This window comes from Myotis brandtii, unplaced genomic scaffold, assembly GCF_000412655.1.
Source record: "Myotis brandtii unplaced genomic scaffold, ASM41265v1 scaffold187, whole genome shotgun sequence".
In the NCBI taxonomy this organism is placed as follows: Eukaryota; Metazoa; Chordata; class Mammalia; order Chiroptera; family Vespertilionidae; genus Myotis; species Myotis brandtii.
In genome coordinates, this window is record NW_005356944.1 from 1,231,936 (window position 1) to 1,243,909 (window position 11,974).

The following is an 11,974-nucleotide window of genomic DNA, read 5'->3' on the forward strand; positions in this document are numbered from 1 at the left end:
CTTGAATGGTGCAATGACAGGCTGCGGCGGGAACTACCTCTTCCTGCCTTCCTCCCATGAAGATGACTCTGCTTCCCAGGTTTGCTGTGGCCCTGAGAGTTCATCAGACCTGGAGAGCTCGGGAGATAAACCCCGACAAACAGGAGCAGGGCTGCTGTTCCTGTGCTGTCAGCCCGAGGTCTCCTTGGGGACAGGCAGGGCTGTGTAGCACGGCGCCAGGGGCTGGGTGCTTTCAGTGTGAGATTGGGTTCTGTTTGGGTTCCTCGCCCCATGTGGTATTGACAGCAGTGGTACAAACAAAGAACAGACCAGGCTTTGTTACCCTGGGGCAGCACCCAGCACCACCAGGCACTTTCATCTGCGGCCAGGGCGTGCCCGCGGGTAGGGAGGCTGCCCCACCTCCCCCCAAACAGTATATAAACAGTCCTCGTTGGGGAATTTCCTTTTATTCCTGAGCAGTCGGAAATGCAGAGCATTAGCTGATTTATCAATAAAGACCAGAACCAGTGAGAAAGCACCTCCTCCCTCACAGGAGTGAGCCTGTGTGAGGGCCCTCCCACCGCGATGTATGAGGTTGTGCAATCCTCAGCATAGTTGGAATTTTCTCTCAGAGCCCTCCCCCTGCAGCCAGTCCCTCACCATGAGCAAGAGCTGTTTCCTCCTTAACTATTGCTCTTCCAGCGCCTACACTGAAACAGCAGTTCCACCTCTTAAAGCCCAGCTGTACCTTTGTGTCCATCAAGACTGGGGCCTGGAACACAGGCTGTCCATTCAGGTTCCCCGGCCTGCTTGCTAGACTCTGGCACCAAATGGGTAGTCTTGGATAATTACAGTGAATTTTTCAATGTCAAGGGGACTGTAACTAATTTGTAAAGTTCCTTCGGTCTCAAGATTCTGATTTTCTGTTGCAGAAGTCTCAGTTCACATGAGCAGGGTGACATACAAGGGACAAGTGTGACAACAGTCACCAGCACCTTTATCCTATACGAGGCAGCTTTGGCCATTAGCTGCATTTGAGAAGGCCACCCTTTAAGCGTGAGAAGGAGATGGCAGTGAGAGTTCCTGGTGGGCTTTAAATAAGCCCGAGTCCGCTTTACGCCTATTTGGTTTATAATAGGCCCCTCTGCCACGCACAGCTGAGGGAGCCAAGGAAATGGGGCTTTTTTCCTCTTTTGTGTGGCTGGGGAGGGTAACAATTGGCTCCCAGAGTTAAAGGTTTTATATCGCTTATGCGCTGTAACCCTAGGGATTCTCCTTCTGCCTCCATCAAAGGAAACATCTGTCAGCTATGCTTTTACTGTTGCTGTTAAATGTCTTTCGTTTTTACAAGGCTGTCTGCTGAGAAATAAGAACTGAGCGCATCGCTTCCCCAGGGAAGAGGGGAGGGGCTGGCTCTGGGAGAAGCCAATCGGGTTTCCCCGTCGCTCTGAAGACCTCTCGGTCCTGGATGCGGCTCTGTGACCCAGTGCTTGATCAGTAGGAGGCTGTGGTCTCCAGGTCTGATTAATGTGCCGGGTCCCTCCACAGGCAAGAGCTCTGTCCCGAGACTTAACGCCTTTAAGCCACATTGTGGTTTCAGCTCTGGCTCTGAGTCTCTGATCCTTTGGTCAAATCCTGTCTTTCTAGATTTTCTAGATCCTAACTTCTCTACCAAACAGCAGTCCCATCTTCTCCTCATCACGGAGAGCCAAGAGAATGCATCCTGGGTGACTGCTCCAGGTCAAGGTGGATGTGTGAAAGCACAAATTGTCCCACGGGAAGTGGCACCTCTCTTCATAGGAGTTCGGTTCTGAAATTCTTCCCTGGAAGCGGGGTCTGTACAGCCCTGATGTTTTCCTGTCGTCCAGTTGTCCTCACTAACCTGCGCTCATTGTTCTCCCTCTTCTGATGATTCTTTGACGAAGTAGCTCCGGTTCCCACCTCGTCTTTGTCCCCTCGTTGAGAGATGTGCACCATGAGCCTGTGTACCCACAGCCGCCTTTCAACTACGATCTGCCTCATGAGGACAAAAAGGTACCAGGTCCCCTCCTTGACCAGCAGGCAGCCAGAATTGAATGTGCCGCAGGTGACCAGCTCTGTCCCCGAAGTGGAGGTGAAGATGCCTTTTTGGGGCATGCACAGGGCCTGAACCTTAAGCTACTACTCTTTTAAAAACATATATATATTTCTATTGATTTTAGAGAGGAAGGGAGAGGGAGAGAGAGATAAAAACATCAATGATGAGAGAATCATTAATTGGCTGCCTCCTGCATGCCCCTGACTGGGGATCGAGCCTGCAACCCAGGCTTGTGCTCTGACCTGGAACCAAACCATGACCTCCTGGTTCACAGGTTGACGCTCAACCACTGAGCCACCCCGGCCAGGCTTAAGCTATTGTTAGCAGGCACTTGTGCTCATAAATTACTGTGCGCTGGTTTGGGTTCCCTAAGCCCTTGGAGACCCCCAACTTTCTTAAGAAGTTTTGAGCTTGGTGTCTAAATGTGCATCCCAACCCCTTCTCATTTTAGCGAGTGCAGTTTGTGTCCGACCCCTGCAGCCTCTCTATAAATGGCCTGGTCTTTGGCTTGACGTCCACGGACCTGCTCTTCCACATGGGGGCCGAGGAGATCAGCAGGTGAGGCACAGCATTCCACCCCCAGGCAGGACAGCTGGCCCTCCACCACACCCTGGGGCCATGGGAGGGGAGCCGTTGGAGCCTTTGTTTCTATTAGCACTTGTCTCTACCATGTTTGAGACCCCAAAGAACCTTGTTGTCTGCATTTAATTTATGGTGATAGAAGTTTATCTGCTTTTCTCCTCCCACATTTGTGACCTAAATAAGGGTGGGCGTCCCCGTTGGTGGAGGATGACCTGTGAACTTTGAAAGCTGTTCCCCACCAGAGCAGTGTGTTGCTCTGCAGAGAACCAGCTGCAGCCAGATCTGTGCGCGTAGGTTCTGCAGTCGTGTGAACATGGGCGTGTGCTTGTTGGCGGAGAGTTGAATTGTGAGGGTCACCCCGGCTACACGCTCCCTCACTGGTGCAGGCGCTGCGTGCTCTTGCACAACCCAGCGCTGGCTGTCATGGTTTTGATCACAGGGGATTCCTGCTCTTTCCCTTCTTAACCCAGCATCCTGCCCCTCGTCGTGTGGGAGAAGACCGAGCTACTTGTGGGTGGGTCTTTAAACTTCCTCAGAGGGACCCTCTTGCCTTGGCCATGTAGTCTCCCTGTAGTTTATCAAATCCTCCCGAAGAGAAACAGAAACTGAAAAGCAAGGTTCTGCATTCCATTTCTTTCTTATCTGCCTTCCCCAGTGCTTCTGGAACTTCAGACAGATTCAGCCGAATACTCAAGCACATCCTGACGCAGAGGAGGTGAGCTCGCTTCCTGGAACCATGACTGTCCGTGGGGAGATTGCTTTGGGCTCATGGAGCTCTGGCAGATTTGATCATGAGAGCCTTCCCCAGGCCACTACCAGGGAGCTCCCCCCTGTGATGACAAGCCTGTGTTCTGTCCCCCAAACACAGCGAGGCAAGGAAAAGAGTCTGATGGCGTGGGGACCCGCGACATCGAGGGCCTCCATGTGGGAAGGGGGTCCTGAATCTGGATCAGCTGCTCTGACTGTTTCTCTCCATCTCTGTAGCTACTACCCACTGTACCCTCCCCAGGAAGACGTGGCCATTGACTATGAGAATTTCTATGCCTATGCACAGCTGCCCGTCACCCCAGATGTCCTCATAGTCCCCTCAGAGCTCAGATACTTTGTCAAGGTAAGATTGGACTCTGCTTTCCCCAGACAGGCCAGAAGCAGGCTCTGACTTTCCCTTCTGACCACCACACCCACTCTTCATGGGTCTGCTGGCGGGGACGGTGGTAGGACTAGAAAAAAAATCTGTTAGTAAAACACTTCAGTAAATGACATCCCCTTGCTGCCCTCTTGCCCCAGAGCTTGGTGCTCAGTCAGCCCAGCCTGGGAGCCCCGGAGGCAGGAAGTATGGCCCTCAAACAATAGTCCTCAGGGGGCCCTGCCGGGGTGGCCTGGGGACCGGTTCACACATGCGCTTGCCTGCTCCACCCCTGAATTCTGGTTTGACCTCCAAGTGGCCTCAGCCCTGAGAACTTGGAGGTTGCGTCAGGGTTCTCATCTCTGCCACGGAGGCCCCGCCCGCCTGGGATTGGACCCCTGGGATTTGGGACTCCCCCAGCCAGTCCCCCTCTTGTCAACCTCACATTGAACTGGCTCTGGGTTGGCAAGTGGTAAACTTTTTCACGTTGGAAATCAGCCAGGTCACATGTGTCTCCAAGTTTGGGAGCTGATTGCCATCTGCCTAGTGACCTCCGTTCTGTTTGAGAGACTCCAAAGGAATTCAGTTTTCCAGTAATAAGTTCACATATTTGACTTAAGATGTGTCTTGTTCCAATCCTTTCCATTTTATAAAACCGTTTGACATGTGTTAGATAATTCCAACCTCATCACAGCAGTCCTAGTTTGGCCTTTCCAAACCGTCTCCTCCTCTCCTTTCCCAGGACGTTCTCGGCTGTGTCTGTGTGAACCCTGGGCGCCTCACCAAAGGGCAGGTGGGGGGCACCTATGGCCGACTCTACATCAGGAGGCAGACCGTGGACGGGGAGGGGAGGCGGAGTCCGTGTGTTGCCGCCCAGGTGGTGAGGATCTGAGGCCTGGGGTGCTTTACCGTCCCCCGCTGCGGGGGCCCTCGTGTAGCCGTAGCCGCCAAGAGCCCAGGAGTGGCCCTCTGACAAGATCCCAACTGTTGGAAGGGGAAGGAGCAGAGGCAGCCAACGGCAGGGGAGAGGGCCCGGCAGGGAAGGCGTGTGCGGCTGCCCGGGCTTGAGCGGCTCTGGGAGAACGCTTTTGTTTCTGACACACGAAGCCCAGAGCGAACTGGCTGGGGCTGCAGCATGCTCAGGAAAAGCAAGACGGCTTGGTGACTTTCTACCTGAATCAGACACAGAAATAACTCTTGGAGAAATGAAAGTAAATTCCGAGCGTAACTTCTGGGTCTAATCTCTCGCCCACTCTTTCTTTTTCCTGGTGGTGAATAAGAAGGTTGCCTCCTTGACCTCTGTCCAGAGAAGACAGTGGCTGTCACCCTGGCTTTCTGGCCGGCCCCAGCCTGGGTCCTCCTGAGCCCCCAAGGCCCCCACGGCTCTTGCTGACGAGGTGCGCCGGCCCAGGCCAGGAGCGGGGCTGCAGAGCGAGCGGCTGGCTGCGTGCCTGGCCCTCCCGCCGCTCTCACATGCATACTGTGGTCCCAGCCTGACCTCTCCATCTGGAGGGGGCGGCCTCCCGGAGCTGTGCCAAGGCTGGATTCCCTGGAGCTGGCTCCGCCAAGCTGCACAGAGGCGCTGCGCCCACCTATAGCCCAGAACACAGCAGGCCAGGCCTTCCAGGATCCCCAACACGACCGCATGCCGTGGTCCTGGCATCGAGGAAAGGCTGCCTCTGGCTAAACGTGGAGTGGGTTTCTGTCCTAAACTGGCAGACGGTCCTGCCTCACATACCAAAGCCAAGACAGGACACCCCCAGCTGCCGGGCCGAGGGAGCAGCGGGGCTGATGCCTGTGCCTGAGTCAGAGATAAATAGGTAACCCAACAGTACCAACCTTTGCCTCCCCCCTCCCGCGGAATCGATGACAGATCTGACAGGACTTGGGAGAACTGGTCTCTCTTTGAAAACAAGCAGCTGCTGTTGTGCCTCATTCGTTTTCTAGGCGCCTCCTCTGCAGACAAGAATCGGAGACAAGCCCCAGCTTGGGGAGCTGATCTCCCTCCCAGAATTCTCCACGCCCAAAGCTCCCGGCTGCGATCTGAGGGGCAGCGTGACTCTTGCTCCGGATGTGGCATTTTGGAGCTCAGGCCCCTCTTCCACAACATGATACAGTTGCCCAGTTCAAGAATGTCATCTTATTTCCACCAAGCCCCACGTCCGCTCGGCACGCCCCCCTCCTTGGGAAACCCTTGCTTGGGAAGATTAAGCAACAGGCCCTCAGCCATGATAAACAAGCCCTATCACGTGAGCCCGTGTGGCTCTTGGGGAGCCATGGCTCTTGGCAGTTATTTTCATGCTGCTGCTGAAGAAGCCTTGAAGGGTAACATCTTGGTCCCCACTTGGCAAGGTCCAGAGAGGCCCCATCTCCTTGACCGACTCAGGAGGACCCAGAGGCCTGGTGGGATGGGGGCAGCCGTCAGAGGGGGAGGAGAGAGCTGCATCCTGGGGGAGGCGCGTGCAGGGCCCGAGGTGCCGGGTGTGCAGCCTCCCGGGAAGAAAGCTGGAGCCGCCTGGAATGAATGGGATCGAGAGCCGTTGCCTGGATACAAGTCGTGTGACTTGGAAATGATCCGGGAAGGTCAGAGTAGGCATTTAAAACTTAAACAAAAAGCAAGCAAGAAAGCAGGGTGTGAAGCAGAGAACAGCCAGGTCTGGCGGGGGTGCGCCTCTGCCACCAGATGGTTCCCTTGTCAGGAAGTCCGTGCCCAGCAGCTGCCAGGCCCCTCCGGCTGAGTCACTGGTTTCTTAGCATCATCCCTCTTGCTCACGGGAGCTCTTGCTCCCACCCGGCGGGGGCACGGGCCTTCTGGCTGAAGTTGGGGGGTGGAGGAAGCGAGGAGCCTGGGCTGGGCTTGGACTCCTGGGGCCCACTGCTTCAGATTCTTGGTAGAATCTCCCGGGTCCTGGTTGTGCCTTGTGTCCTCAAGTTTCTCCTTCCATACCTGAGCTCCAGCCCTGCCCTTTGCCTCGTCCTCACTCTGGTGGGGGAGCCTGAGGGCAGGGGAGAGCTGACAGCTGCATAGAAACCTAAGTGGGTGCCCAGAACAAAGCTGGGGAATTGAGGGAAGGGGCTCTGGGGTGAGGGCAGGGGCAGGGGCAGGACCATGACCGCTTCTCAGGCCCTCCATTCTGCTCTGCCTTCTGCAGCCTCTTTGGACTTGGTGTTTCCTTTCGCTGCCTGACCTCGGGTCACCCGGCCAGCTCAGCTGGGCCCTGTCGCTTCCCCTGGTGCTGGGAGTAGCCATGTGGGCTGGTTCACTTCTCTGTTTGGGACACATTAACTTTCCTCTGACCCTGGGGCTCCTGGCTGAGCCACCTAAGAGCCACTCTGGGGTGGACAGTCCTGGCTGGTTGCCCCCCAGACTGCGAGCGCTCTAACTACAGAAGCCCTCCACTGACTAGGATAGTTAGATTTTTTAAATATTTTTAAATTGATTTTTAGAGAGAGAGGAAGGGAGAAGGATAGATAGAAACATCATCGATCGGCTGCCTCCTGCACACCCCCTCCTGGGGATGAGCCAGCAACCTGGGCATGTGCCCTGACCTGGAATCGATCCAGTGACCTTTTGGTTCCTGGATCAATACTCAACCACTAAGCCACACCAGCTGGGGCAGATTTTTAAAAAAACATTTAAAAATTGTTATTGAAATATAAAAAGAACATAAACTTCACCATTTTAATGTGTACAGTTCAAGGGTTTTTAGTATATTCACAACATAGTGCAAACATCACCACTGTCTAACTCCAGAATATTTTTATCGCCCCAAAAAGAAACCCCATACCCATTAGCAGTCACTCACCACCTCCTCCCCACCCAGCCCTTGGGAACCGCGATTCCACTTCCTGTCTCTATGGCGTTGCCTGTTCGGGGCATGTCACATACCGGGAATGACACCACGCGTGGTCTTCTGCCGCTGAGCGGCCACACCTATCTGCTCCCTCTGGGACTGTCCTGGAAATAACGGCCCAGGTGCCCAGGGGCCCGTCTGTCCTGGACACAGCTGGGCCCAGGGCCAGTTCCAGATTTTTCTACCCAGACCCTCCCTTCTCCTCCGGCTCCTCCCTGCCCAGAGCCTGCCTGACAGCTGAGAACCCTGCAGCTACCCTGGCCCAGGGGCCTCTCAGAGATCTCGGACAGCTGCTGCCCCGTGACCCTGCTGACCTCTGACCCCTGCACACTGCTCCCTGAGGGCCCAGGCGTCAGCCCCCAGCCTTCAGGTCCCAGCTGAGCCTGTTGCCTCTGCCTGCTCCCAGGTCTTCCAGGGCCCCGTCAGCAGGCCCCACCCCAGAGGAGTGGGAAAGGGGAGAAGCAGGGTGGCCAAGGTGGGCTCCAGGCCCCAGCCCCGCTGAGGCAGTGGGGGTCCCACGACAGAGCAGGCAGCAGGGGGCGCACTGGGCCAGGGACTGGAAGGCAGGTCCGTTCCTGATCCTGGCAGCCTTCTCCCAAGGCCCTCTTTCCCCTGAGCGTGCAAGTCCCCTTCAGATACCCTGCCCTTTAGGATGTGTCACTGACTCCAGGCTCTTCTACTTCCTGAACCTTTGTCTCCCAGAACCCCCTTCTTGCTGTCCCCAGCATCCTGCCATTCATTTGTTCATGGGGCACCTGCTCTATGGCATACGCTTTGAGGAAACTGGTGGTTACGGTCCAGTGGCGGGTGCACCTGGATCAGTGACAATGGCATAGAGAAGACAGTGGCCCAGAGTTCCTCCAAGGGTATATGACGGGACCGGGGGTCTGGAAGGCTTCCTTGAGTGGGAGGCAGCACGGCCGAGAGCTGCAGGATGTGCAGGAGGTGGCCAGGTGAGCTGAAGGGAAGAGTGATGCAAGGGGACTGCCCTGGGGCTGGCACGGCTGGTGGGCCGGAAGGCCGCTGTCTGGAGCAGAGGGAGTGGAGAGGTGGCTTGAGGCCTCAGGCCGCAGAGGCCCACAGGAGCCCTGCCCAGGGTGTGTGGCGCAAGCATGCAGCAGGGGCCTGTGGCTGGCAGGGTGTTGTGCATCAATCACAATTGGGGAACGGGCAGGTGGCACATTATCTTCACCCCCAGAATCCTCTATGTCCCTTGGTGCCTCATCGTCCTCCTTGCCTCCCTGCCCACCCTCATCACCCAAGTCATCACCCTGGACTGGGTCTGACCCTCCTCCTCCTCTCTCCATGGTTCTGGTCCGTCACCAGATTCTAATATTTTGATCTTATTATCTCCAACCCTGGCTTTTACACCACAATCCAGAGGCAAGTCCTGTCTCTCTGCTGAACCAACTGTCCCCAAAGTGTCCCCTGCCTCCAACTGGGCCTCTCCAAAGCGACCAACTCATGGAAAGGAACTTCAAATGGCCCTGAAGCCTCTGACAAGGTGGCCAAGCTCACCTGTCACGAGAGGCACAAACTGAAACTACACTGATGTTCCTCTGGCTCGGTTTAGTGTTTACCTTTCAGACTGACAGGAATCAAAAAGGCTGAGAGCCAGGGGCTGCGGAGGCTGAGGGGAAACGGGCCCTGTGGTCCATGCTGGGTGCCTGGTACTTGGCACATCCCACGAGAAGGACAAGCAGACAGAGCTGACCAGATGGCAACTGAATGTGCCCTTTGACCCCCAAGCCCCTTCGAACTTATTCCACAGCTCACACGTGTGTGAAACAGCATTTGTGCAAGATGACTAACTGTGGCACAGCTTGTCATAGGAAAAGGCTGGGAACCACCGAAATGTCCACCAGCTGAGAACTACTTATGTAAATTCCAGTGCACGGGAATACTATGCAGCCATCAACAAGTGAAACCCAGGCCAGCCAGGGTGGCTCAGTGGTTGAGCATCGACCTATGAACCAGGAGGTCCCAGTTCAATTCCCAGTCAGGGCACACACCCAGGGTTGTGGGCTCAATCCCCAGTATGGGATGGGCAGGAGGAAGCTGATCAATGATTCTCTCTCATCATTGATGTTTCTATCTCTCCCTTCCTCTCTGAAATCAAGAAAAATATATTTATTTTAAAAAGTGAAAACCCAGGACATACTCTGTGTACTGACAGGGAGTGGCCATAAATATAAATAAACTGAAAAAAGTAAGGTGCAGGACTTGTGAATAGCAGAGGCTCAATAAAATGAGGTTTCCACGCCCCTACAAGTAAGTCCCACTGCCCCCGACCATGGGCCTGCTTCCCTCCATGCTACCAGGGCCTGCAGGACTCTGGGGCTCTACTTGTTTAAACATTGCCATTTGTGTAAAACACCCGGGAAGGGCTTTGCCTGCACATGCACAGACTATCTCTAGACGTGTTTACAAGAAACTGATAATGCTGCTTGTCTGTGGCGAAGAGAACGGGTGCCTGGGGACAGAGGGAAGAGAAAGACTTTTTGCCTCTTGTGGCTTCTGAATTTTGAACCACATGAAAGCATTGCCATGTCAAAAATAATTTAAATGGAAAACATGCAATTCTTATGTTGCACCTCCACACAGACCCTTAATTCCCTTCCCATGGCATTCAGCAGTTTTCATGAGCTATCGCTCGCCTTTAAATTATTCTTTAAGGGGAAAGATTCTCAGTGGCAAATGACAGAAGCCCCATCCCAACTGGATTAGAAAAAAATTATAATTTCTTGGTCCATAGAGTGGATTCTGCTTCAGGTATGGCTGGATCTAGGATCACAAGCAATGTTATTGAGATTCATTCTCTTGGCTCTGCTTTTCTCTGTTCAGGCTTTATTCTCAGACATAATCTTTCCTTGTGGTGGCAGATCTAGTCACGGGCAGTCCTGGGTTTGCATCTTGACATTTGTAACCCTAAGAGTCCCAGCAAGTCCCAGGCTGAAACTCATTGGTGTCATAGGCCCATCCCTATGACTCAGGTTGGCTAGGCCTGGGTCTCAGGCCCACTTTTAGAGCTTGGGGGCGGGCTCAATCAGACTGGAGATTCTGGAAAACTGAGGGGTGTCACCACAATAACGAATGGAGGCTGGACAAGGAAAACAGCGCTCACTCACTACCCTCCTGGACTTTCCCTCTCCTAGGCCATGGTCTACTGGACATCTCTTGTTTCCTGATCACGCCATGCATCTACTTGTACTCCTCTTGGCCTCTGCCTCTGCCTGCTCCCCCTGGAACAGCCTTCCCTTTATCTGCCTAGCAAACTCCTATTCACCCACTAATACCCTACTCCAGTGGTTCTCAACCTTGGCTGCACATTAGAATCACCTGGGAATCTTTTTAAAATTCTGATTGCTGGGCCTCATCCTCCGGAAATTCTGTTTCTTTGTTACTGGGTGGGGCCACAACATTAGTAACAAAGAAACAGAATTTCCGGAGGATGAGGCCCAGAAATCAGGATTTTAAAAAGATTCCCAGGTGATTCTAATGTGCAGCCAAGGTTGAGAACCACTGCCCTACTCAAATATCACCTCCTCCTGAAGGCTTCCTAACTCTCCCATCTGCTTCCCCACCCTAGCAGAACAAATCCTCTCACTGCTGTTCTTTTTGGTTTTCATTCAATCCACAGTCACTGACAGCCTTGTCCATGCCGGCCTGGGGCACCCAGGGGTGAACCAGGGCGGCCTGTACCCTCATGGACCTCCATCCGTGTACAAACATGCTGCTTGAGAGCTGGTGTTTCACTCGGAGCTACCTGTCTCCTGAGAGCTGGGGCCCAGCAGTGGCCGTCTGTGTCTTCTCTAGTCCGGCACAGCCCTGGGCACAAGGTGGATGCAAATAGGAGTTTTCATGATGAGTAATGACAAGGCGCATTGAGGGGTGGGAAGTGCTGAGGAGGGCCTCTGTGGACCCTGCTCCCCAGGCCCAGGGACGGCAGTGTGGCTGGGGTGTCCCAGGGCCTCTGGGAGGAAGTGTCTGGGCTGGTCCCTGCTAGCACAGAGCTGTCACCACTCTGGAAAACCCCATGGCCTTAGCCTGGGGCCAACATCCAGACCCAAAGGAAAGTCCCCCAGCAAGTCCTCCCAGCTCCCAAGGTGGGGTCCAAGGCAGCGGCAAAGGTCGCTCCAAGGGGACACTCATCTCAAAGCCCAGCCTCTGATGGATCAGAGCTCCTTGGGCGGAGGCAGGGGGGGGGGCGGCAAGGAGGGCAGGGCTGGAGTTGGCAGGAGCGCAGGGGAGGAAGGAAACAAGAAACAATCAAGGAAAAATTTAACCCAGGCCTGGGGTTGGCTCAGGTCACGGAGCCGTGCAGGCTGAGCTCAGTCTGGGATGGAGGAGGCAGCC

General features: G+C 54.7%; 1 protein-coding gene across 3 annotated transcripts in view; it reads left to right on the forward strand.

The window, feature by feature from the left end:
• POLA2 (polymerase (DNA directed), alpha 2, accessory subunit) overlaps window positions 1–5,894 on the forward strand; it is a 30,663-nt gene extending 24,769 nt beyond the window's left edge. Inside the window, exons 14-18 of one of the 3 annotated variants that reach the window (XM_005864227.2) lie at window positions 1,908–2,013; window positions 2,508–2,614; window positions 3,294–3,353; window positions 3,623–3,749; window positions 5,712–5,894. In XM_005864227.2, the coding sequence (XP_005864289.1) occupies window positions 1,908–2,013; window positions 2,508–2,614; window positions 3,294–3,353; window positions 3,623–3,749; window positions 5,712–5,876 (565 nt within the window). In that variant the 3' untranslated portion in view covers window positions 5,877–5,894. Of the gene's footprint in view, window positions 1–1,904; window positions 2,014–2,507; window positions 2,615–3,293; window positions 3,354–3,622; window positions 3,750–4,506; window positions 5,006–5,711 lie in introns of those variants that run through there. The other 2 variants (XM_014538035.1, XM_005864228.2) reach the window with 2 other exon arrangements.
• The last annotated feature ends 6,080 nt before the right edge of the window (window positions 5,895–11,974 follow it).